This window comes from Lepisma saccharinum, chromosome 16 (assembly GCF_977018435.1).
Source record: "Lepisma saccharinum chromosome 16, izLepSacc3.1, whole genome shotgun sequence".
Classification (NCBI taxonomy): domain Eukaryota; kingdom Metazoa; phylum Arthropoda; class Insecta; order Zygentoma; family Lepismatidae; genus Lepisma; species Lepisma saccharinum.
The window spans coordinates 20,923,548-20,946,885 of NC_139244.1; the positions used below are offsets into that span (position 1 = coordinate 20,923,548).

At 39.2% G+C, this 23,338-nt stretch overlaps 1 protein-coding gene across 3 annotated transcripts in view; it reads left to right on the plus strand.

The window, feature by feature from the left end:
- Positions 1–23,338, plus strand: part of Gcn2 (eukaryotic translation initiation factor 2 alpha kinase Gcn2) — a 153,484-nt gene that overhangs the window by 73,946 nt on the left and 56,200 nt on the right. For all 3 annotated transcript variants that reach the window (XM_083137842.1, XM_083137845.1, XM_083137844.1), the window contains 6 exons: positions 426–592; positions 1,507–1,681; positions 2,699–3,092; positions 7,630–7,817; positions 16,896–17,126; positions 19,545–19,702. In XM_083137842.1, the coding sequence (XP_082993968.1) occupies positions 426–592; positions 1,507–1,681; positions 2,699–3,092; positions 7,630–7,817; positions 16,896–17,126; positions 19,545–19,702 (1,313 nt within the window). The remainder of the gene's footprint in view (positions 1–425; positions 593–1,506; positions 1,682–2,698; positions 3,093–7,629; positions 7,818–16,895; positions 17,127–19,544; positions 19,703–23,338) is intronic.

Consider the following 23,338-nt stretch of genomic DNA (forward strand, 5'->3'; position numbering starts at 1 on the left):
ACGTCTTCAGGACACTTTGATTACAGTATATAAAGATGTATGGCGTCCAGCTATAAATCATCACCCCCTTCCAATTACCCAGGACTTCCAAAAATAGCAAGTAATTACCAGTTTACAGAGTGAATGGAGATCTCACAGGATCAGATGCATAAACTGAACCTAATAGGCAGCAGTTAGAAGCAGTCACCCACCGTCCCTACCCTCGAAAGTGGGTCCCGCTGATCCGTCATTGATTTAAACAGCATGTCTTGCTTTTGACCTTATAACTTCTGTTGTTAAATAATTTTTGATACTGACACTTGAGTTTCACCCCTCACTTATGCTTTCCCGCTTTTTACGTTTTTTATTTACGGGCCCCTGAAAAACATAATATCGGGGTTTGACTGTATATGTAATTTCTGAAACAATGTTTGTTCTGATTCTAGAAAGTTGATGTATACAGCCTGGGGATAATATTCTTTGAGATGTGCTACAATCCACTACAAACAAACATGGAAAGAGTACAAGTTTTGAGCAATTTACGCCTTAAGGAAATAATCCTGCCCACAGACATGGATGAAACTATAATGCCACAGCAAGTTTACATTGTAAGGTAATGTGTCATTATTTATGTTAATGTTTTCCCATGTAGCATTTTAAAGTGTAAATATTACACTATTTTTTATTTGGCTGTGAAAGGGTTTGAATGTTGTAATTTTGCAGATACACCTCATGTTAACCTTTAACAGCAAACATGTCCAGAACTGGTGAACATACAGGCTTCAATTAGGCTTCTGTAGACACCAAGAGTCAAGTGTTGTAGCAATTTAAAATTGCTCAAATTAGTTCTAAATGTATTACTATAGCAGGGTTTTCCATTGATGTGGCTGCGAACCTGGAAAAGTCAAGGAAATTGATCTCTAACAGAAAAGTCAGGCAAATTGATCTGACTGAAAAGACTCATGGAAAAGATGAAAATTTGACCTGTGACTGGGAAAAGTCAGGAAAATTAACCTGTGACAGAAAAGTCAGGGAAATTGATCTGTGACTAAAGAGAGTCAATGAAAATACAGGGAATCTGCCTGTGACTGGGAAAAGTCAGGGAAATTGACACGTAACTGGGAAAAGTCAGAAAAATTCTTGTGATTCAAAATAATTATGGAAAAGACCGGGAATTGATCTGTGACTGGGAAAAGTCAGGGAAATTGAATTGTGACTAAAAGTCATTGAGAAGTGAGGGAATTGCATAAAACATTTTAAAAACCTGGAAAAGTAATGGAATATTCCTAAATCCTGATTTCATACAACAATCATTTGGATGAATCAATGGTGATATGCCAATACATACCGTTTCTTATAAAGTACTGATTAATTTGCCCCATCCCTATCATTTATACGAATATCAAATCAGGTACATGATTGTAAGTATTTTTACTGATAAATCTCACTAAACTAATACAACATTATCATATAATTATGCTTTGAACTTATACAAAATTAGTCAGCTGCTGTTTCTTGTTCTTTCAGGTGGCTTTTAAATCATGACCCAAGTTTGCGTCCAACTTCTTTTGAATTGCTTCAGTCCGATTACGTTCCACCTCCACAGCTGGAGGAAGCAGAGCTGCAAGAAATGGTGAGGCACACATTGTCAAACCCTCAGAGCAAAGCTTACAAGCATTTGGTCGCTACATGCTTTAAGCAGGTGAGTGTACTACTAGAGAAGCTGAAAGTTAAGTAATGTTTTGTTGTTGGTATGTCTGGAAAGTATGGATGTGACAAAGCTGATTTTGAATGTGTGAACATCAGCCAAAAATGAATATTGAAACTGGCATTGGACTTGTTAAAATTGTTTTAAGGGTACAGTATCGGCCAGTAGTACTGATACCAGTATCAGAAAGTGTTAGTTAGAATTTGTTTACTGATAGCAGCTGATACTCTTCTGGAGTTTGGTTGTTTTCTAGGGTCCACAAAAATGCCATACAGCCCTTTTGCGGCTAATCCTGAAAATTATGCAGAATTCAAATTTTTCATTTATTTTGCACCAGTATTTTCTGAAACAGATTTTCTGATTAAATGACGGCTATTTTAATATTCCAACGTAATTCTTGAGTACTTTAATGCAAGACTGTGGCAAATTTTTAATTGCTTCAATTTTCAAACATTATTATTTGTAGGAAACTCTAAGAGTATTGGTATTAATTCAAACTGGTATCAGTCCGCTCAAATTTTTATTTTTAATGTAGGCCTAAGCCACTTTGGACCTAATCCTACTGATAACAGTACCTGGTTATTGTAAGAATTAAAAGTGTTTAGGAATATTTATAGTATTACTGTGTAGGTATTCTGTTGAGCTGTGTTTGGCCTTAGCTGTTGTTGTTCTTGCACTTGCTGAACATTGATCTTTCTGGAAGAAATCGTGGTGTTGTGGCTGTCTACACATTGCCACATTGAAGGAAAGCCAGTCTGGAATAAGCTACACAAGAATGTATAAATGCGCATGTAGCACGCTGACCTCAACCATGGAAGTTGTGGAAACTGATATAAACTTCACATATTTAGTGTTCTTTCTATCATGGCAACAAAGCTTAATTGTGTTACCAAAATAAAAGAAAGAATCAAATCACAGATACACTTTACATAATATTATTTGTAACTGATAATGAATTGGCATTATGTGAACAGTAAAGAAAGCAAAATTAATCAATTTATTCCTTTTCAGGATGTTACTCCTGCAGAAGATATAACATACGACATGAACATTCCCAAAGGAGCTTCCATACCAAAACCGCATCTCCTTCAAGAGTTGGCCAAAGAGGCTGTGATACAAGTGTTCCAGAAACATGGAGCCACCTGCATTTCCACTCCACTTTTGATGCCAAAAAACAAGCTCTATGAACAAACAGAATCGTGTGTTAAACTCATGACTCATTCTGGTGGTATAGTGTCAATACCACATGACCTGAGGGTACCGTTTGCACGGTATGTTGCTTGGAACAGTATAAACTATGTGAAGAGATATTCTGTGGACAGAGTGTACCGTGAAAAGAAAGTGTTTGGATTTCATCCTCGAGAGCTCTACGAATGTGCATTTGATATCGTTACACCAAATCCAGGTTTGTTTTCTTGTTTTCACATATTAGTGTAAAATATTTGTTGACTGGAAATATGTGGGATTTATTGTCATTGTGAACTAAATGTTGATAAGTGTGGACCTCCTCGATGGTGTACTGGTAATGGTGTCACCTTAAAATGAAGAGGTTCTGGGTTATATCCCCATTGGAAGCACATTGTACATAAGTTTAGATCCCCTTTAAACTTTAGGTCCAGCCCCGACTTGCCTATCTGTTCACAAATGTTTAAAATTCACAGTAACTACGATAGTGAAGGGAACCATAGTCTATTCTGTATGCTAATAAATAATGGTTCAAAATAACTAGATGCAAATTTTTGGACAGCTGATGCATGCTGAACTTTTTTTATTTTAGTAACAAAAAAATTAAAATTTGGTAATACTCACAGCGTATGTTGCTCCAAATGGAACTAAGTACAGAAAGTTATATGTACGTATACAAACACATGCACCAACCTCCAGGGCAGCATGGTTAGCACAGTGCACTATGATGTTGAGGACTCTGGTTTTGTATCCTGGCCTGGGCATGGGTGTTCTTTGTGAGTGTTCCTTCATCAATTTCCTCATACCATCACTCGTCCTCATCTTCGTAATTAGCCAAAAGTGGCAGAAAAACGAAGTAAAATAAACCAACCCAATAAAAACAAACACGTGCATTGCAACTTTAATATTGACATTGTGCATTTTTTCATTTTACTCTGAATCTTATAGTAACTGTAGAAGAGTTATTGACTGCAACTTGCATGAAGTAACTGATTCTCACTTCTTACACAAATATGCAATAATTCTGTGTAACTTGCAAGGAAACAAAATTTCTATCAATCTTGATGACTCGCTAACAACATTCACAAAGGCTGTTGTAAATAGTAGGAATGAATTACTGCAATTCATAGGCAAGAAAATTGTTTTTAATAAGCTGCGCAGTTGAATAAGTTCTCTCGAGCTATCGACCAGGTCAATTCTGAAAACGTTTCCCAGCTTTCGAGAGCTAACGTTTGAATGAATATTAATGTATTGCTATTAAGATTATGATTCTACTCTTAGAGATTCAGGGACTCTGTTATGTGGAAAGGTTTTGGTGGAGTATACTAAATCAACCAAAAATCAAAAAAACAACAACACTTATTCGAAAAGAGCAACGCTTTACGCTGCCACACGCAGACCCTATGCTGCGTGTGGTGTTTCGTGGACAATAACAGGCGTCCCTTGGGAGACCTGTTAACCAACAGACAAACTTAAGCCTGAATTCTAAAAACTGTATGTAGAGGCAGCTTTTGTAGACTTACGGTTCACGTCAATATCATCAGGTCGATCACATTTAAACAACACATTTATTCAATAAAGAACATAACCTGACCTGTGGCATGGCCACCACCAAACATGAACATCTTCACTGTTACACAAAGAACACATAAATAATTATACAAAAGACTTGGTACTTACAGGTCAGCCAATTTCACACAATACATTTCATACCTGGGGGGGCCACACACTTTTTCACAACCACAAGCCACATTCCGACACCTGGCAATTTACGGGGCGCACAAGACAAAATAATGGATAATTCCTGCTTTCTTGAGGTAATAATGACTTTGGGGAGTGATGAACGCACTTTCCAGGCTTTTCATGGAAGGATTGGTGGATATAACCATGGATGCTTGTGCATTCTTCATGGATGTTCCTTTGACTCCTTCTTGCCAACCATGTAGTCTGGATTTCCCACTTTGGATATGGGACACAGATTTCGGCACATTGGCGAAAATTGCACTCAGAACCTTAAAAGAGGTCTTGGCTACCATATCCTGCGTGATAACACCCACTCAGGTCCATATTCAACTTGTATGGTCCTTGGATGCCTATTTCCAGTGTAAGTCCATTGTTCATGGCCCACGCAGCCATTAACACACTGGTTTTGGCCAGCAACACAACACCTGACCTGCTCTCAGGCAGCTAACAAACCAGCTCAGAACATAATAGGACACCTGACTGCCTCCTGTGTGACGTCCCAGCCTTGGAAGCCTCTCATTGTCTAGCTGAGGTCACATGTGGCTTTTCCTTGTCTGTAGAGGTTCCAATTCCTTCCACCAGATGGCAGAGTTATCAGGTGGTTGAAAAATGTAAACAAAGGTGGTTTATTTATTTATCTGGCTTATTTATGCCAGATAATTGAAAATGAGTTTACTTTACATAATTAGGCATTATTTTACCTATGCACAAATGTTATCTTTTATATTTAATAAAAAATAAGGGATTTAGCAAATATATGATTTGGAGCACATGGTTTTTTGTATTCAAAATGGCTATTGTCTGCTTGAAAATTGTTACTTTTTAATAAATACAGCCTTTCTATCCATCTGAAGGGTGTAGAAAATGGTTTGTAAGCATTACCCATGATGCTAATTGGGGGAAAGTATTGGAAAATAGCTCTCACAAGCCTTTTCTGATATTAACCTAATGGCCTTTACACTTATGTTGGGACTGTGGGTATTTGTGTGTGGGCATGTATGCCCAATCCTTGATTGGTCATAACGTCACTCTCATCTTCAGGGTAGAAGTTCAGTACTGAGTGACTATTGCTAGCCAGGCTGGATCCAGTTCGAGCCTTATGTTGCGATTCAGATTCTGCTTTTCTCCGTGGATGGCTAATGCTTCTTTGATCGTTCAGAATTTGAATCGCGACATAGGGCTCGCACTGGATCCAGCCTGGCTAGCGATAGTCAGCTGGCAGCGGGAACGCAGCAGACATGGCTCCTGATTGGTCCACCATCGACACAGGAAACAGTCACATGCAGATACATATTAACTGGGTTGACACTCAGCACTGCAGTTCTACCCTGAAGATGAGAGTGATGTTAGCTCTCGAAAGCTCGGAAAATTCTCCAGAATTGACCTGGTCGATAGCCCGAGAGAATTTATTCATTATTCATTGCCAGGAAAGCTTCAAGACTTACTTCAAGCTACGCAGTATTTTCGTATATTTTGAAGTTTATTGAAGGTAAAGTTTCATATTTCCGGTTTGCTGTTTTTGTTGTTCAATTAATTTTGAAGGACCAACACAACCTGTATAATGAAGGCAGTGATCCTTCTAAATTAATCTGACAACCAAAACAGCAACTTTGAAATATAGAACTTTACCTACACAATCTCTTCACCATGTTTACTGCTCCAAACCATGAACTATATTTGTACTATGAATTTAAATATAAAGGGTATGGTCACATTGCATCTGTTTCAGCTGAACTTACATGACAGAAAACAGCAGAACAAAAAACACATTGTAAATAAGTGGTCAGAGTGGCACCAGATTACTCTGGTTGGTATGGTTTCACTGACAACTTAAAAGTAGCAGAAAAGTGTCACTATTAACCCACCCCATTCATATTCTCCAATATTTATTTCCAATAAAGGGTTTTCCAATAGTAACATTTCGTTGGCAATTTTGATATATTATGTTCATCAAACTCTACCAGCACACTGATGATTATCCTGATGCAATGTGACCACCACATTGCCAGAATGTCCATTAGTCAACCACGTATGAAACAGCATCTAGTGTAACCACATCATAACTGATTCATACCCAAGATCTGATGAGAGCTTGCATCACACTACGATTTGCGGTATGAATTGTTTAAAAGAAGCCTGGAATGTCTAATTGTTTTCTCAATTTTTATCATGCAGTTATCATATACTACACTAGAAAATAATTCTGGGAAGTTTGCTGGTTTGTATTTGCATGTTTCAGTGTATATTGGAAATAAATATGTTGTCTTGAGCATCTTAAAAATTGAAAAACTAAATATGCTGACCAAGGCAGTAATTTATTTTATTAAAAAACATAAACTAACGTAACGTTTCAACCTTCTAGCAGATAGGAAGGGAGAAGAGAATGCTAGTGAGAAAATGGAAGGAAGCCAAGGAAATAGAGAAGAAAGGCGAAGAAGACACAATGAACTGGAATGGGGGACTGAAGTTAAACAAGGAATGGAAGAAGATGTTGGAAAGAGTGGAAAGGACAAGAGAAAAAGAGGAGAGGAGAAGGAAGAAAAATGAAGGGAAAAGAGCGTGAGATTAAAAAGTCCAACCACATTCTATATGGAAGTGTTTAGCCTTTTAGGTGAAAGTAAAGTTGGAAAGTGAAAGTCATCTGCTAGAAAGTTCCAAACAACTTTCTAAATAGGTTGGAGGGAGTAATGTTTGTGTATATATATTACCCTTCTTGTTGTATCTGGTTACTTTTGTACTTGATACAGAGTCTGAAGAAGACCTTGCTAGAAGGTTGAAACGTTACGTTAGTTTATGTTTTTTAATAAAATAAATTACTGCCTTGGTCAGCATATTTAGTTTTTCATAATCATGGAAACAAGGCTTAATGGAGTTATAACTTAAAAATTGAACTTTATTTTGAAGCAGAAATTCTGCACCAAAGAAATCTGTAATTATTTTTCTCCAAAGACTTTACTGAATACATTAATGTTTTTGCAAATTTAAATTATTTATTTCTATTTTTTTCCCCATAGGATGCCTAATAGCTGAGGCTGAATTGTTAGCTGTTGTGTGGGAGGTGGTGAACGAGTTCCCCAGTCTGCGAGAGAAGAACTGCACCATTCGCCTTAATCATACATCATTGCTGAAGGCCATATTACTGCATTGCGGTATTGAGGAAGAGAAATATCATGATATCTATTCTATTCTCAGTGAAGCAAGGGTAAGTGAAACTGCTCCTGTGTGTTTACTAGAAACTCTAAGGGGGAATTCACACCGAAGTGACAAGCAACAGGCAACATGTCTCGCTTGGAAACAAGCCAATCAGCAGCAACATTTCACATTGCAACGACATGACAGGCTGCATAAACCCTTGTTTGGTGAAATCCTTGAGCAACATGTGTCGCCTGTCACTTCAGTGTGAATTTTCCGTAGACGTGTAGTGTAGCAGTGGGATGAAAGGTTCCAGTACGCTTCAAGTTGGTTTGTTGTGTTATTATTGTGTTCTTCACAAGAATTTCTAAAAAATATTGTGGTATGATGTTCAGAAATGATCACATATATAAAGGTGCTAATATGGTGTACCGTTGCGTACCGCTAGAAAAAAAGCACTGACAATAACAATGTGTAGGTGAGCAGGTTCTGTCAGGGAATTTCTGGAATTAATTCTGAGGTGACTGAATGTCAAGGAAGTAAAGGAGAAAGAGTTGTTGATCATCATTAACTCTTACATTAAGTTAGTTTTCAACATCTTGAGGCAAGGTAAGGTTAAGTTCCCCATGCTCTTTGCACTGTGCCATGAAGGCATGTAGAGTGATGTGTAGGTAAGGCCCCATGGATTCACAATCTTGGCCATTTTGAAAGTGAAGTGATCAGCCTCATGCTCTAGCTGTCTTTATCCTGCCACAGCCTCATGCTCCAGCTGTCTTTTTTATTTATTTATTTATTTATTTAATAGAAGATTCCAAATACAGCGTTAGCCATTTTACATTGGAACGATTTTATAGAACATAAGGACAAAAAAAAAAAAACATAATACAACAAAAAAAAATAACAGAAAAATTACATGTGGTTAAGAGACTTACATACTTTTAGCTAACTTTCTTCTAAAACGGTCCAGATTTTCAAAAATGTCTATTTCGCTTCCTAGATTATTGTATTCACTGGGCAGTCTATGGAACAGAGCGCTGGAAGAGGCACAATCTCGGCTTCTGAGACGCAAAAAGTAGAGTGCTTCTTGTTGAGCAGGCAGGCACACGAAAGTGAATTTCCTGAAGAAGGCGGTCACTTCTGATGTTGCCATTCACTATTTTGTGTAGAAATACAGTGTGTCCGAAAAGTCACGCAACCCGGTGTTTACGACCGTATAACGGAATAGCGAAACGGAATGAGAAGAAATGCTTTTTGCCAAGAGAATGCCCTGTATATTGGGAAAATTTAGAGAGAGAAACATATGTAAGAACATGCATGTTTTAATAACAAATAAGCAAAGTGTTGCCAAAGACGGAAAAAAAATATTTGCAAATCGTGTATATTGATGCACAGAACTCACTGAGGTAAATTATTGCAACATTTCACAATACCAACGAATAATTTGGATGGCCATCTAATGAATTTGACAGAAAAAGAACTTTGACGAAGTTTCAAAAACATTGCAGAAGGGAATAAATGGACTGTTCCAAAAATCGATGTTTTCACAATATTACGAGGGACACTGGCAACACTGTTGCTGTCACGTGTCACTAACAGACGTGTTTCACCTCAGGCTATCACACTAAGGCACTTTTGACGACAAAGGAGAAAGTTGATTATTCTCGAACATATGCTATAAATTACATACACCTTGCAACCCTGAAATGTGGTTTCAATTGGATAGGTATGTCAACAGCCAAAATTCCAGGCATTGGTCGACAGAAAACCCACATCGGTTGCATGAACTACCCTTGCACTCTCCGAAAATGGGTGTATGGTGTGGAATATCGCGACGTCGTATTGTGGGACCGTTATTGTTTGAGACAACAGTGGATACCGCTGTGTACGGGGATCTCATAATGCAATTCGTTGCTCTCCTGGAAGAAGACGAACGTGATGTTTGGCTACAACAAGATGAAGCAACTTGCCATACATCTAATGAATCTCTTCGTATGCTGAGAGAATTTTTTGGTGATCGTCTAGACTAGAGAGCAACTGGAAAGGCGGTCGTCTGCTACCTTCGCGCAGAGCGTTGCCACATGTATGTATTTCGCACGCACGCACCGCAATGAAATGATGAACAAGATCTTTGTGCCAAAATAAAAAAATGAAATTTCGTTCGATATTAAGCGAAGAAATCGAAGCATTATTGTCTCCATAGATACTACAATTATAAACATACAAATGAAAATGCAAAACAGAAACGAATAGGATAAGAATGCGGCAACCGAACATACATAACTGCGATTTTACTCAGATTCAGAAGATTCATTTTCACCCTCAGTGTCTTCGGAGTCGGAGTCCTGGAGGTTGATAACAAAGGGCTCCACGATGCTGTCTCGAGAGATTTCACGGTGATAATCCTGTTCTTGCATACGTTCTGCACGTTGCACACATTTATCCCAGGCAGAAACCGACACGTTCGCTACAGCCTCGTGCGTCAACTTTTCGACATCAGCCATTTTAAAAGTGCCGTTCTTTTCTGCAACGTAAGATTTCACTTGCGCCCAGATTAATTCGATGGGATTGTATTGGCAATGGTACGGGGGCAGACGCACAACTTGGTGCCGAATCCTCTTGCAAGTGTATCCTCTTCGTATGATTTCGACGTCGGCTTGTGATCCCTGACCAAAAGTAAAAGCTCTGCTCTGGTTTGCGAAGATGCGTGGGGAATATTGTGTTTTTCCAGCCACGATATTATTTCTGCTTTCCTGCTATTTGTTGTTGGGCCTTATTTAACTCTACAGAGTGTACGCTGGCATTATTCATAACTATAGTGGAATTTGGAGGAAGGTTCGGAATTAATTTTTTTCAAACCACTGCTTGAAAACAGCACCAGTCATTTCATTGTTGTAATCGGTAGATGGGCTTTTCGATTTTGCTCTGAAAATCAATTTGCAATCTGGAAGGAAGCCGGTGTTTGCAGAGCCAACGTGGCAAACAATCAGATGCCCCCCTCCCCTTTCCTACAGGAACTTTTAGGCCACCCGTACCATCGTTCATTTGCCAACGTGTTTTTTGTGTGTGGTTCTGGCTAACCCACATTTCATCGAGGTAGAAAACAGGTGATTTTCCTTCTTGTTTGATGCAATGCATATTTCGCAAGAATGCAGCTCTCGCAGCTACGATGTCCGTCCTTTCCGTTAACATCTTCCGTCCATCATTGCATTTTCTTTATTTAAACCCCATGCTCTTTGGAATACGCAGCATTGACCATCGCCTTCCAACAAATTTACGTTGCGCCTTCATTTTCTTTGCGAGTTTCAATGATGTAGGAAATTCACCATTTCTGTACATGTTCAAAACTTCCCTGCGTAATATGCTCTTATCGAAATCATCAATATAGGTAACAGGCTTTTCGCGGCGAGGATTTTTGCCTGGTGATCGAAATACAGCAGTCCCACTTGCACGAACAGATTTTTTTCCCCTCACTCACGATTCTCTGCACCGAACGCAAACTTACCCCGCACGCCGCGGCAGTCCTTTCTTGAGGTCTGGCAACATGGCACTCAGCTTCGCCCTCCACAATCGTTTTCTGCTCGACTTCGATTTTAAAGTAATTGTACACGTTGTACACGATCTCACGTGCTTGCTTGTGTAAAACACAACGCTTCCTATTCTCAGCTTCCATTGTGCACACGGATATGTCAAATATTGCTACTCCAATAGCCACAACCAAAACAGTAAATCACGGCGTTCAAAAGTCCGCACGCGGAAAGACAGTTGCAGATTCGACCATACTGGCTCCAAGTCATTGTTGCCAGCCTCGCACGGGAAACAAACGCTGCTCACTGAATTTATTCTGTAGGCTACTGGAAAGGGTAGTAGAATTTCACGCTTATCAGACATTTTATTATTTGTGTTTGTAATAATAATAATAATAATAATAATAATAATAACAATAATAAAGAATAATAACACCAAACACTTATTTTGCTGTTATGGTTGTGTTTACCAGAAAATATTTAGATCGAAATGAATTCTTGGACTGTTACACGTATATTATTTTCTAATAAGTGCTGTAACTTTCCAGTTCTTCGTTGTAGTTTCCATTTTTAATTCAATACATTACAGAATTACGTACTGGGAACGATTTCTTTGGTTAGCATTCTTATTACGCGTATGGATGACTATGGCAATAGGTATGGCAATAACACTAATAAAATATCCATACATTGTCATTGTTACCGTATTGATATAGTAATTTTACATATATAATAATACGTACAACATTAACTCTAACATAACTGTATGACATGATGGTTGCCGTTATAAAACATTGCATAAGATCGTGGTGTCTTGAAAAACGGTAAAGGTAAAGTGCTCCCCTGTGCTTAGCACCACGCCATGAAGGCATATAGGGGGTGTGGGGGTAACGCCCCACACTTTCTTGATCCGGTCGTGAGTGGGGGTGATGTGATCAGCATCACGCCCCTGACCGCCTTTACCCCCCAGGGTTTCCCCCAGGTACCCATGTTATTCGACGCTGGGTGGGCGCCGGGGGCCGCTTCCAAGGTTAGAAAAGTTCCCGGATTTGAACCGGCCGGGGATCGAACCCGGGACCTGTAGCATGTCTTGAACCCAATATATTCAGTATCAACTTTAAATATTTTGTTTTTTTATTTTCAGTCCACTTTATGCACAGTAAGGCTAATCGGGACTGGACCTACAGTTTAAAGTGGTTTCCGAACCACTGTGCCATGTACCTCCACAGGGTATCGAACCCGGGACTACTTGATTGCAAGGCAACGACGCTACCACTCCGCCATGAGGGAGGCCCTTTAGATATCGTGTTTGCCTCACGGACCAGATAAATGGCAAAACGTTCTCTGCAATTATCTCTGCAGGTTTTCACGCGTTTTACTTTACGTCCCAATTACCCACACCTTTTCATATTTCAATACACACAGCTGTCCCTTGCCTCACCGACAATGTAGACTTTGAATTTGCACTGTTTATTTGTTTGGAATGAGTTGCAAGGGAATAGGTACATAATGCTTGGAATGCTGTCCCTAGTTGTGCTGGTTACAATTTACGGATGGTTTCAGTACTTATAGCTAGGGTTGGCAACGCTGCCTTTCCTTGCTACTGCGCACCCACTGTCCAACCGCCTTCCCAGATGCTCTCAAGTCTAATATCCAAGGATTTATCGCCCAGTCGCTCGTCCGATTTAACATCTGGAGATTTTTTTTCTGTGGGGTTACTTAAAGGGGAAAGTATACAAAACGAGACCCAGAACATTGGAGGAGCTGAAACGAAACATTACACAGGAAATTGATAATATCGGTGCTGCAACCCTCAGGAAGGTATCTGAGAACATGATCAAGCGAACCAACTTATGTATCCAAGAAAATGGTGGACACTTCAAACATTTGCTTTAATTTGTAGTGATACCCACATTTCAGGGTTGCAAGGTGTATGTAATTTATTGCATATGTTCGAGAATAACCAACTTTCTCCTTTGTCGTTAAAAGTGCCTTAGTGTGATAGCCTGAGGTGAAACACGTCTGTTAGTGACACGTGACAGCAACAGTGTTGCCAGTGTCCCTCGTAATATTGTGAAAACATCGATTTTTGGAACAGCCCATTTATTCCCTTCTGCAATGTTTTTGAAACTTCGTCAAAGTTCTTTTTCTGTCAAATTCATTAGATGGCCATCCAAATTATTCGTTGGTATTGTGAAATGTTGCAATAATTTACCTCAGTGAGTTCTGTGCATCAATATACACGATTTGCAAATATTTTTTTTCCACCTTTGGCAACACTTTGCTTATTTGTTATTAAAACATGCATGTTCTTACATACGTGTGTCTCTCTAAATTTTCCCAATATACAGGGCATTCTCTTGGCAGAAAGCGTTTCTTCTCATTCCGTTTCGCTATTCCGTTATACGGTCGTAAACACCGGGTTGCGTGACTTTTCGGACACTCTGTATATGGTCAGCCAGTCTATGTCTCTCTTGAGGAGTTTGGATATTTAACATTTGCAGAAGGATGGACTTTTGCAAGTGTTTTGTGGACGGAATTCGGTGTCGAACAATGGCCAGGAAGAAATTTAGGACGGAATTTAGTCTATCTGAATTTGAGGGGCATGCCATAGACCAGATCGGAGAACAGTATTCAATTTTAGGTGACACAAAAGATTTGTAAAAGGTGCTGAGGGCAGTCAAGTTGTTTATTTCCGTGAAACGATAGAGAAGACCCAGCATATGCATTGAATCCCTTGTGACTGTAGAGATGTGCTCAGAAAAGGAAAGTTTCTCGTCAAATATGATGCCCAGGTCCTTTTGTGCGGCAACTCTTTGAACACAATTATTTTTTATGAAATATTTAGTATTAAATGTGTTTTTCTTCAAGGAGAAGGTCATGATGGTACATTTTTGAGGGTTGAGTTTTAAGTTCCATAATTCACACCACTTTATTAGAGAATCTAAATTCTTTTGCAGAAGTGTCATGTCACTGAAATTGGATATTTTACTATATATTTTGTAATCGTCAGCGAACAAGAGAAGGTTTTTGCATGAATCGGAAAGATTTTCTGGAAGATCATCAAGGTACAGGATGAAGAGAAGAGGTCCAAGAACACTGCCTCGAGGTACACCAGTACAGCTTGATAAGAAGAAGACATTCCGGAAAAAACAACTTTTGTTGTCTGTTTTGGAGGTAGTGCTTGAGCAGAGAGAGAAAGTTTCCATGAATATTGAAACGGTGGGATAATTTATGAAGCAGGAAATTGTGGTTTATAGAGTCAAAAGCTTTCGAAAAATCCAGATATATTACATCCAGTTGAGAGTTTTCAGATATAGAGTTGATAGCGTCAGATAATAAAATGCTTAAGTTGGTTAAGCAGGAGCTGCCTGGTAAGAAGCCGTGCTGTGCTGTATTTATATATGGAGAGGTAAATTTGTAGAGTCGGTCCTTTATTATCTTTTCACAGGCGATAGAAAGTGGTGAAAAAGGGAAATAGGCCTATAAGAAGAAACGGCACACTTGTCTCCAGATTTATATAATGGCACCACGTTAGCATTTTTACATAAATCTGGAAATGTACCCTCATTGAAGCATCTGTTTAATAAAATAGAGAAGGGAATAGCAAGAGAAGAAGCAGCGTTTTTTAGGAAAATAGAAGGGATTTCATCAGGACCATTGGCGCGATTTTGAGGCATTGAAGATAGGATGTGTTGCATTTCTTCTGGAGACGTGGAGAGAGACGTTAGAGAGTGACATTAGGAAAATGTTTCCAGAGATCCCAGGCCTTTTTTCGGTTTCCAAGGGCAAGTAAGAGCTCAGAGTCGAATCAGGAAGGGTATTTGCTTGATTTCGTTTTTTTGAGTTGCACATAATCCTTCATCACTGCATGAATCACATCCGTCAGCACGTCACACGCTTCGTCGATACTTCCACTCTCCAGGATTGTCCAGGGAATGGAATCCAGCGCCGAACGGATGTCACCCCAGGGTGCTTTGCTCCAAACAAGGTATTGGTGTTGAGGGGTGGGAGGTTGTTGACTCTTCAGGTGGTCCGGGAGCCAGAATACAGGGTCCAGCGATTCGTGGTCCGAAGGGATGAGGTTTCTCGAAGGGGTGATGTGCGCTGAAGGGAGTGACGAGAGAATGTAGTCCAGGTTATTGTCTTTTCGTGTATTGAACATATTGTGCTGTTGAAGTCTGAGGCCACGTATGAAGTGATCCATGAAGTACGTGTCGTTCTTGTCTTTTGTAAAGCCATGAGAGATTGAAGTCTCCGAAAAGAATCACGTCGCCCATAGAAGATGCCGACAGCACAGAATCATAGCAAGCCTCCAAAACTGCTACGGGGCAAGTTTTGTGTGGCCTGTAAAAACAACCGATGAAAAGTTTGTTTTTCTTGCCGAGAAGCACCTCAACCCACAGAATTTCACAGTCACGATCCAGGTCACTTCGCAACACACTATTCCATTTGTTATTTATGCAAAGCATCACTCCCCCGCCCCTTGAGCCTCGGTTTTTCCTGTACATATTGAAATGTTTTGAAAAAGGCAGTTCGGAATCCAGTACATTGTCATTGAGCCACGTTTCGGTTATTGCAATACAGTCCTGCTCCCATAAATTCTCCCAATTTCGAAGTGCAGTCAGAAAGTTTATTTTTTATGCTCTGGGCATTATGATAGTATGCACTGAATTTGTTTTCCATTGGCCTCGGGCCTGGGTTTAACTTAATGTCTCCACACAGCAGCAGAAGAAAAAGAAAGTTGAAGAGCCGGTGATGCGGGGGCTTACCTTGGCCGCTGTCCATTGCACGTGTCTCCTTCGGCGAAGCAGAGAAAAGCATCGAGAGGACGTCTGCCGCTGGAACAATAAAACACCTCTCACTGCATTTCCACTCACTCGGGTTAATGTTTTTACCGTCGGCACTGTTCAATAGCAATAGCTTAACAGCCGTGCAAAGTACCACAATAGAGAAATAAACTGAGAACACAGAAAATCCAATCTTATGCGGAGCGCGATCCGATAGCTTTCTACAGCTGACAGCCATCTTGGATGGATCCACAGGCACCCATTATTAGAGGTTGGGTGAACCCCAGAGCCACGTTATGCAGGGACAGTGTCGGTAAAATTCCCACCTTAGATCACCCACCCTGCAAATCGAACCGAAGTATTTTGTGTGGCAATCAGATATCCTTCTGACTTGACCACTGTGGCTCTGGATCTTGAGGGATTCATAAAAAGGAACTAGTCATAAATGTCTACTGTAAAATGTTGGTACAAATTTATTTTTATTATTTTTATTTTCGTTGTCTTGAGTTTTTGGAAAATTTGCTTCTTAAACCTGGAATTATACTTGAATTTTATCTTGATCTAGAGTAACAACTTGATGTGGTTCAAGTTGCTGCCTGTCAAGGTCTGCCATCACCACCCCTCTCCCTCTTACACTTGACAGTTCATCAAAGGGAGGTTGTCTGCACAGCGTTCCGGAGTTCAGTAAATGATCCAGAAGTGCTTTATGTGTTATCGTATAATTGTTTATGCAATTATTTACAAATATTAAGCAATAAACATAAAAGTGAAGTTGTTAAGAAAATCTCTCGCTATATTTTCAAATATTTTAAATATTTTGTTTACTTATTTCAGGATGAAAGGTACTCCAAGTTTCAAGTGCAGACACATCTTATAAGCCTGTGCCTCACAGAACAAGCTATGATGGCCCTCTTCAGCCTTATTGAAACTGAGAGTCCAATTTCAAAGATCTCAAGTTCCTTCCGAATAATCACCAAGAGAAAAGGACCAGCCGCAACACTTGCTAAGCAGGCTTTGCACGAACTGGAAGGGATCATCAGTAATGCAGAAGCTCTAGGTGTAAAGGTAATTCACAGTTGTTATTTTAACAGACATATGAGCAGGCCCATTTCTTACCTTGTTATACTCAAAACTCTTCACCCTTAAGTAATGGAGTGTGTTTGCCGCTGAACCCATGACTACAGACATGTTTTCAGCAGGACATTTAAACTTCCGCATGTTTTTAAATAAAATTTTATGTTTCTGGAACTAAGAACGCTAGAGTTAAAAATTATAACTCATTTTCTTTAGTAGAGAGAACAATTTTCCCATAATCGGTTAGAACAAGAAGAAAGAAAAAAACTTATTTTTTTAAAAGAAATTTTAAATGCATCGGACCCCCATATAGGCAATGCCAGGATGAGAAGTTCCATGTTTGATTCCCGATGGAGGCACATAGTGGTTTGGATCCCTCTTTAAGCTGTAAGTCTAGTCCCGATTAACCTTACTGTGCATAAAGTGGCCTTATACCCCAACTCAATCAATCAAGCCAGGAGGTGAAGGTACGAAATGGTCCTTTCAGTCCTCTCTTGGTAAAAGTGTGTTTCCCAACACAAGAATTGAGAAGAGAGTAGTGTTGTCAAAATCAATGGAAAAAAAAGGCAAGGAAAAAAATACACAATTTTCAGGACATTCCCCTCCCCCAAATATAGCAAGAATTAAATTAAACTTTACTAATTGCTAATTACATACCTCAAGACTCATGCAGAACTCAAGACATGTATCTCCGACCATTTTCCGAGCCACAGTATGTCCTAAAAGTCATATACTATGAGGAAAAGTTTCCTATTTCATCATGAAACAAGCCATAGTTTAAGGGTTAAATCACCCTTTTTTTTTGTTCAATTATGTGCACCGATAGATCTGGTTTTGCATTGGTATTTATATTATTGGAATTTTAAGTCCTTTGTGTCAGTTTTGGTTAATTAGATGAAATTTGTGAAGGGACGTTCACAAACACCTATGCCCAGATTGGTACTTGAAGCCTGGGATCTTCTGAAGGTACATGGAGGAATGTTATCATCACCATGCTCCAGCCACCTGGACCTCTTCGATTGCATAGTAGTAACGGTGTCACCTTGTAATCAAAGGGTCTTCGGTTTGATACCCGGTGGAGGCACAAATGGTTCGGATCCCTCTTGAAACTGTAGGTCCAGTCCCGATTAGCCTTTCTGTGCATAAAGTGGACTTCCAACCAAACCTTTTCCCCTGGGTAGCCATTTATTATAGACTGAGTGAACCCCAGTACTGGTTTATGCAGGTACATTCCACATGGAATCATCACCCAAACCTGGATCTTCTGCGTAAGAGTCAAATACCATATTGACTAGACCGCTTTGGCTCTGGCAAGATTGAAAGTTGACCAAGATTGATATATTGACACAGATCAGTGTCAATATTGACTCAGTCCTACAAATAGTGTCATAAATTGGTGTGAAATGTTATATAAAAAATAGTTTGGTTGTTGGTTAAACTGTACATACGAGGATCATTAAAAAAAAAAAGTGATTACTCAACAATATGTCCACTATTTGTCACTGGTAGCAACATTTAATTGTGAATTCAGATAATGGGTTTATTCCTGCTTCTACGTGTAATATGTTGTAGTTTCACAGATTGACGTGTGGTGGCAGCTCTGTGCTGACTGTAGCCATATTGAATAGTGTGCTCTAAAGCAATATGCTCACAAAAAGAGCAGATTGTGTTCATCAAGATTTAAGTTGCATTTGAAAGAATGCTGTTAAGTGTCACAGAAAACTTGTACAAGCTTGTGCAAATTAGGCACTTCAATATCCTACAGTGGTTAAGTGGTTCGCTAAACTGATTTGCCAAGATCGTGAAAGTTCTAACAAGCATCCATCAACATTAAAGTGATGCTTCTTGCCTATGACTACAAAATCGTTTTCCTTCGTCACACAGTACTTTGAGTATTACAGTAACTTTCTGGATAATCACCTTCTATTTGTAGGAAACAACCAACCTTCTGGCGAGACATCCGATTGTGCTGCACCACAACTCAAGGTGCCATGTTTCAAATTCAGTGGGGCAACTGCTTGAGCAGTGGTGTTGGGGAGTGCTAATGCGCTCCATATAGTTTGGACATGCTTTCTTGCGACTATGATTTCTTCGGAAGCTACAAGATCCCCTATGTGGACATCGCTTCAATATCATCGGTGACATAGCGCAGGCCTTAGGGTAGTTCCTCAATGATATATGGAAAAACTATTCCATTGACTGCGTGAGAAAATTGCCAGAAATTTGGCAACATGTGCTATACTCGGCAGGAGACTATTATGACGAATTACAGTAATCTTGTCACCCACAATCATAGAAGTAGCCAGTTATGAGCATGTAATTACTTTTTTTTAAATGATCCTTGTATAAGACAAATATTATATAATGTAAGTAAACCATAAGAAGACTTATGCTTTATTTTCTTTACAGTGTCCAATTGTCATCACCCCAGGACTTGTATATAATGTTCAGCAGTACTCGGGGATGATGTGCCAGTTTGTGTGTGAGCTGAAGAAGAAACGCCGAAGGGCAGGGCTTGATGTGATAGCTGCGGGAGGAAGATACGATACCATGCTGGACAAGTTCAGGTAGGATGTCTCTTCATTATCCTTGATGTGATCTGTGTTTTTGCAAATTGTAATTACTACCGAGCTCCCATGTAGCCTAATGGTTAGCACTCTCGCCTTTGGTGCGAATGATCCCACGTTTGATTCCTAGTGGCAGCTCCAAAGTTTCGTTGTTGACCCAGCTTGGTGAGGACAATTGGGTTGTTACTAGGGATGGATGATATCGGAAATTTGATATCGTGATATATCGTCAAGAAAATATTGTCGCAGACAATACAATATGGTATTTTTTCCATATAATGATATCGGCGATATATCATGTCCAGGAATATCATCATGGCGAATAGACATAATATATATGACCAAAATATCATGATGATATATTGTCTATTTGATATCACCTGGACGATAGTTTTTCAATTTCGCAAAATATAGTTTGAACGACATATCGCCCAACACTAGTTGCTACCGGGAAATAATAATAGCAGACCCTCATTTTGAAAGCCAGAAAACAGCAGCAATAAGACTCTTATGGGCTGACCATGCACTGCCCAATGAAGAGCTTACTTGGCAGGCCTCAGACTTCAGTGGGCTGTTTTAGCGACTGTGTTTGGTTTTAATTACTACCATATGAAGTGGCATTCTAAAGTATACTCTGATAGCTCTTGCTCTCTTACCGCCGTTACATCTAGCCTAGGTCTGGTATGGTGCCTGTTACCTCTAGCTGGTTGTCCTACTGCTTGTTTGTTGCCTACTATCAGATTAAAAAATATGGATACTTGAGTTTGGACTCCAATTAGAAATTAACCTGCGGAACTATGTAAAAGGGGACTACATCAAAATTGAACTCATTCAATTCTGCATTAATCTATGGTAACCAATGTTTTTTTTGAGTATGTTTTCAATTTTTTATCATCATGAGAACAAAAAGGTGCCAGTTTTTTTGGTGTTTTCCAAACAGCCGATCTCTTTGAAGTTCTATAAATAATGAACTTGTGGTCCTATCGTGATGAAATTTAAATACAATGTAGGTAGAAAGGTTGTAAACACAATTCTTAATTTTCAGATTTTTTAAATCAGCCAGAAAAGAGTTCTTATCAACTTTGTGAAACAACTTTTTCTTAGTATTGAGTAGTCCCACAAATACGATCTTGGTCTTGTTTAGAAGCTCTTTGCAACTGTTTAAAACTCATAATCATTGTCAATTCACATTGCGAAACCGATTTTATGCACATTTTTATTCAACAGAGACATGTGTTGACGTGTATTGCAGTGACAGCTTGCAATTTCCACAGTTTAATGAGTTATAACACCATTAAGCCTTGTTTCCATGATATGAAAATATCATGCTGACCAAGGCAGAAATTTAGTTTATTATAAAACATAAACTAAACGTAACGTTTCAACCTTCTAACAAGGTCTTCTTCAGACTCTGTACCATATACAAATGAAACAAGGTACAAAACAGGACGATATACAAAGGGTGTTTCATAAAGTGCGCAGGTTTTAAATCGCTTGTCATTTTCTTGTTTTTGAAGGTTGGCAACACTATTCTTATCATTTTCGTTATCTCTTATCATTCCGATTATTAATTGAGCAATTGTTTTTTTTTTTTCCCTGATGTTCAGTTGAGTTGACATGGACCGGTTCACTACCAAGCAACGCATCGTTATTTTGAAGACATAACAGAAACGGGAAGTTGCCTGCTCTGGATAAACTGGAAACCATGATTTTGCGATTTCCCGTACTTTTCTATTGTTGACAGGGTGCAAGGAATAAACATCCGTTAAGCAAACAATGCATAGCTACCGCATAGTCGACAGTTTACGAACTGTCTCTGAATAGCACTCCCCGTTTCTGTAATACATTTTCAAAATAACGACATGTTGCTCGATAGTAAACCGCTTCATGGCAACTCAACTGAACATCTGAAAAAAAAAAACAATTGCTCAATTAATAATCACAATGATAAGAGATAACGAAAATGATAAGAACAGTGTTGCCAACCTTCAAACAATAAAATGACAAGCGATTTAAAACCTGCACACTTTATGAAACACCCTTTATATACACAAAAATTACTCCCCTCCAGATGCAAGACTATTAGAAAGTAGTTTTCATGGAACATTCCAGCAGCTGGTCTTCCCTTGTCAACTGTACTCTCACCTGACAGGCGATTTAGATAAACTTTTCCTTTCATCTGGAAGGTGAGTGGACTCTTTATCTCACACTCTTTTTTTCTTTCTTTCTTCATTCTTTTACCTTCTTCTCTCCTCTTTCTCTTGTCCTTTCCACTCTTTCTAACACCTTCTTCCATTCTTTGTTTATCTTCAGTCCCCCATTCCAGTTCATTGTGCCTTCTTCACCTTTCCTTTCTATTTCCTTGGCCTTCCATTTTCTCACTAGTATTCTCTTCTCCCTTCCTATCTGCTTAGCCTCATCCCACTCTATGTCATGTCCTGTTTCTCTCCTGTCTTTAAATATCACATTTCTCTCTCTCTTAAGTCGTACATCTTCCCTATGTTGTTTCAACCTGTCTTTCAGCCTGTTTTTCGTTTCTCCTATGTACACACTCTGACATTCTTTACATTTCACTTCGTAGATAATCCCTTCCTCTTCCTCTACTCTGTTTTCCTTTTTCTTGTTTGCATTCTTCGCTATTCATAAGATGCTTCTCTCTCCCTTCCTGTAAGTTTTAATGCCCACTTTCCTAAGCACTTTGCATATCTTTTCTGTGGTCTTCCCCAAACTCCTTATTCCAAACCACCTGTCTTTTTCTTTCTCTTCCTCTTCTCCCCTGCCACTTTTCTTCCTTCTTCTGTTTATGTCCAGTCTATCCTCCTTCTCGTAGCCATTCTTTTCCAGCTGTTTCCATAGGCTATTTATTTTGTCTTCTTTTTTACATTCTTTCGTTCATATTTTCTTGATTCTGTCCTCCATATTCTTTATAAAATGTATTTTTGTCACCTCACTTACATCACTTCTTTTGTGGCAGAATACCCCTGCTGCACACTTCTTCTGATGCCAAGCGGTTTCAATTTCTTGTCCTCTCTTCCTTTTCATCAATATATCTAGGTAGCTTATCTTGTCTTCTTCTATTTCGAGTTCCAACAATATCCCTCTTTCTTCATCTTGTATTTCTTTGGCAAATATGTCGAGCTGTCTCTTCGTTCCCTTCCATATGCCAAAACAATCATCCACTAACTGCAAAACCGAATTATTTTGTCACCTCCTTTTCCTACCACTTTCTTTTCCATTCATTCATAACCAATTCAGCCAAAGCTGGGCTTAGGCTAGAACGTATATTCAGTCCTTCACTCATTAACATTTTTTTATCCCCCATTTTTACTGGAACCGTTATTCCAAATGGTTTCCAGCGACTTCACTACCCTTTCACTATCCCATTCTCCTATAATTTCTTGTCCTATTCTCTTTTTAACAATGTCCAAAACGTGTCCCCTTTTGATGCTTGGGAACATGTACAGTTGACAAGGGAAGACCAGTTGCTGGAATGTTCCAGGAAAACAACTTTCTAATAGTCTCGCGTCTGGAGGGGAGTAATTTTTGTGTATATATGTCGTCCTGTTTTGTACCTTGTTTCATTTGTACATGGTACAGAGTCTGAAGAAGACCTTGCTAGAAGGTTGAAACATTATG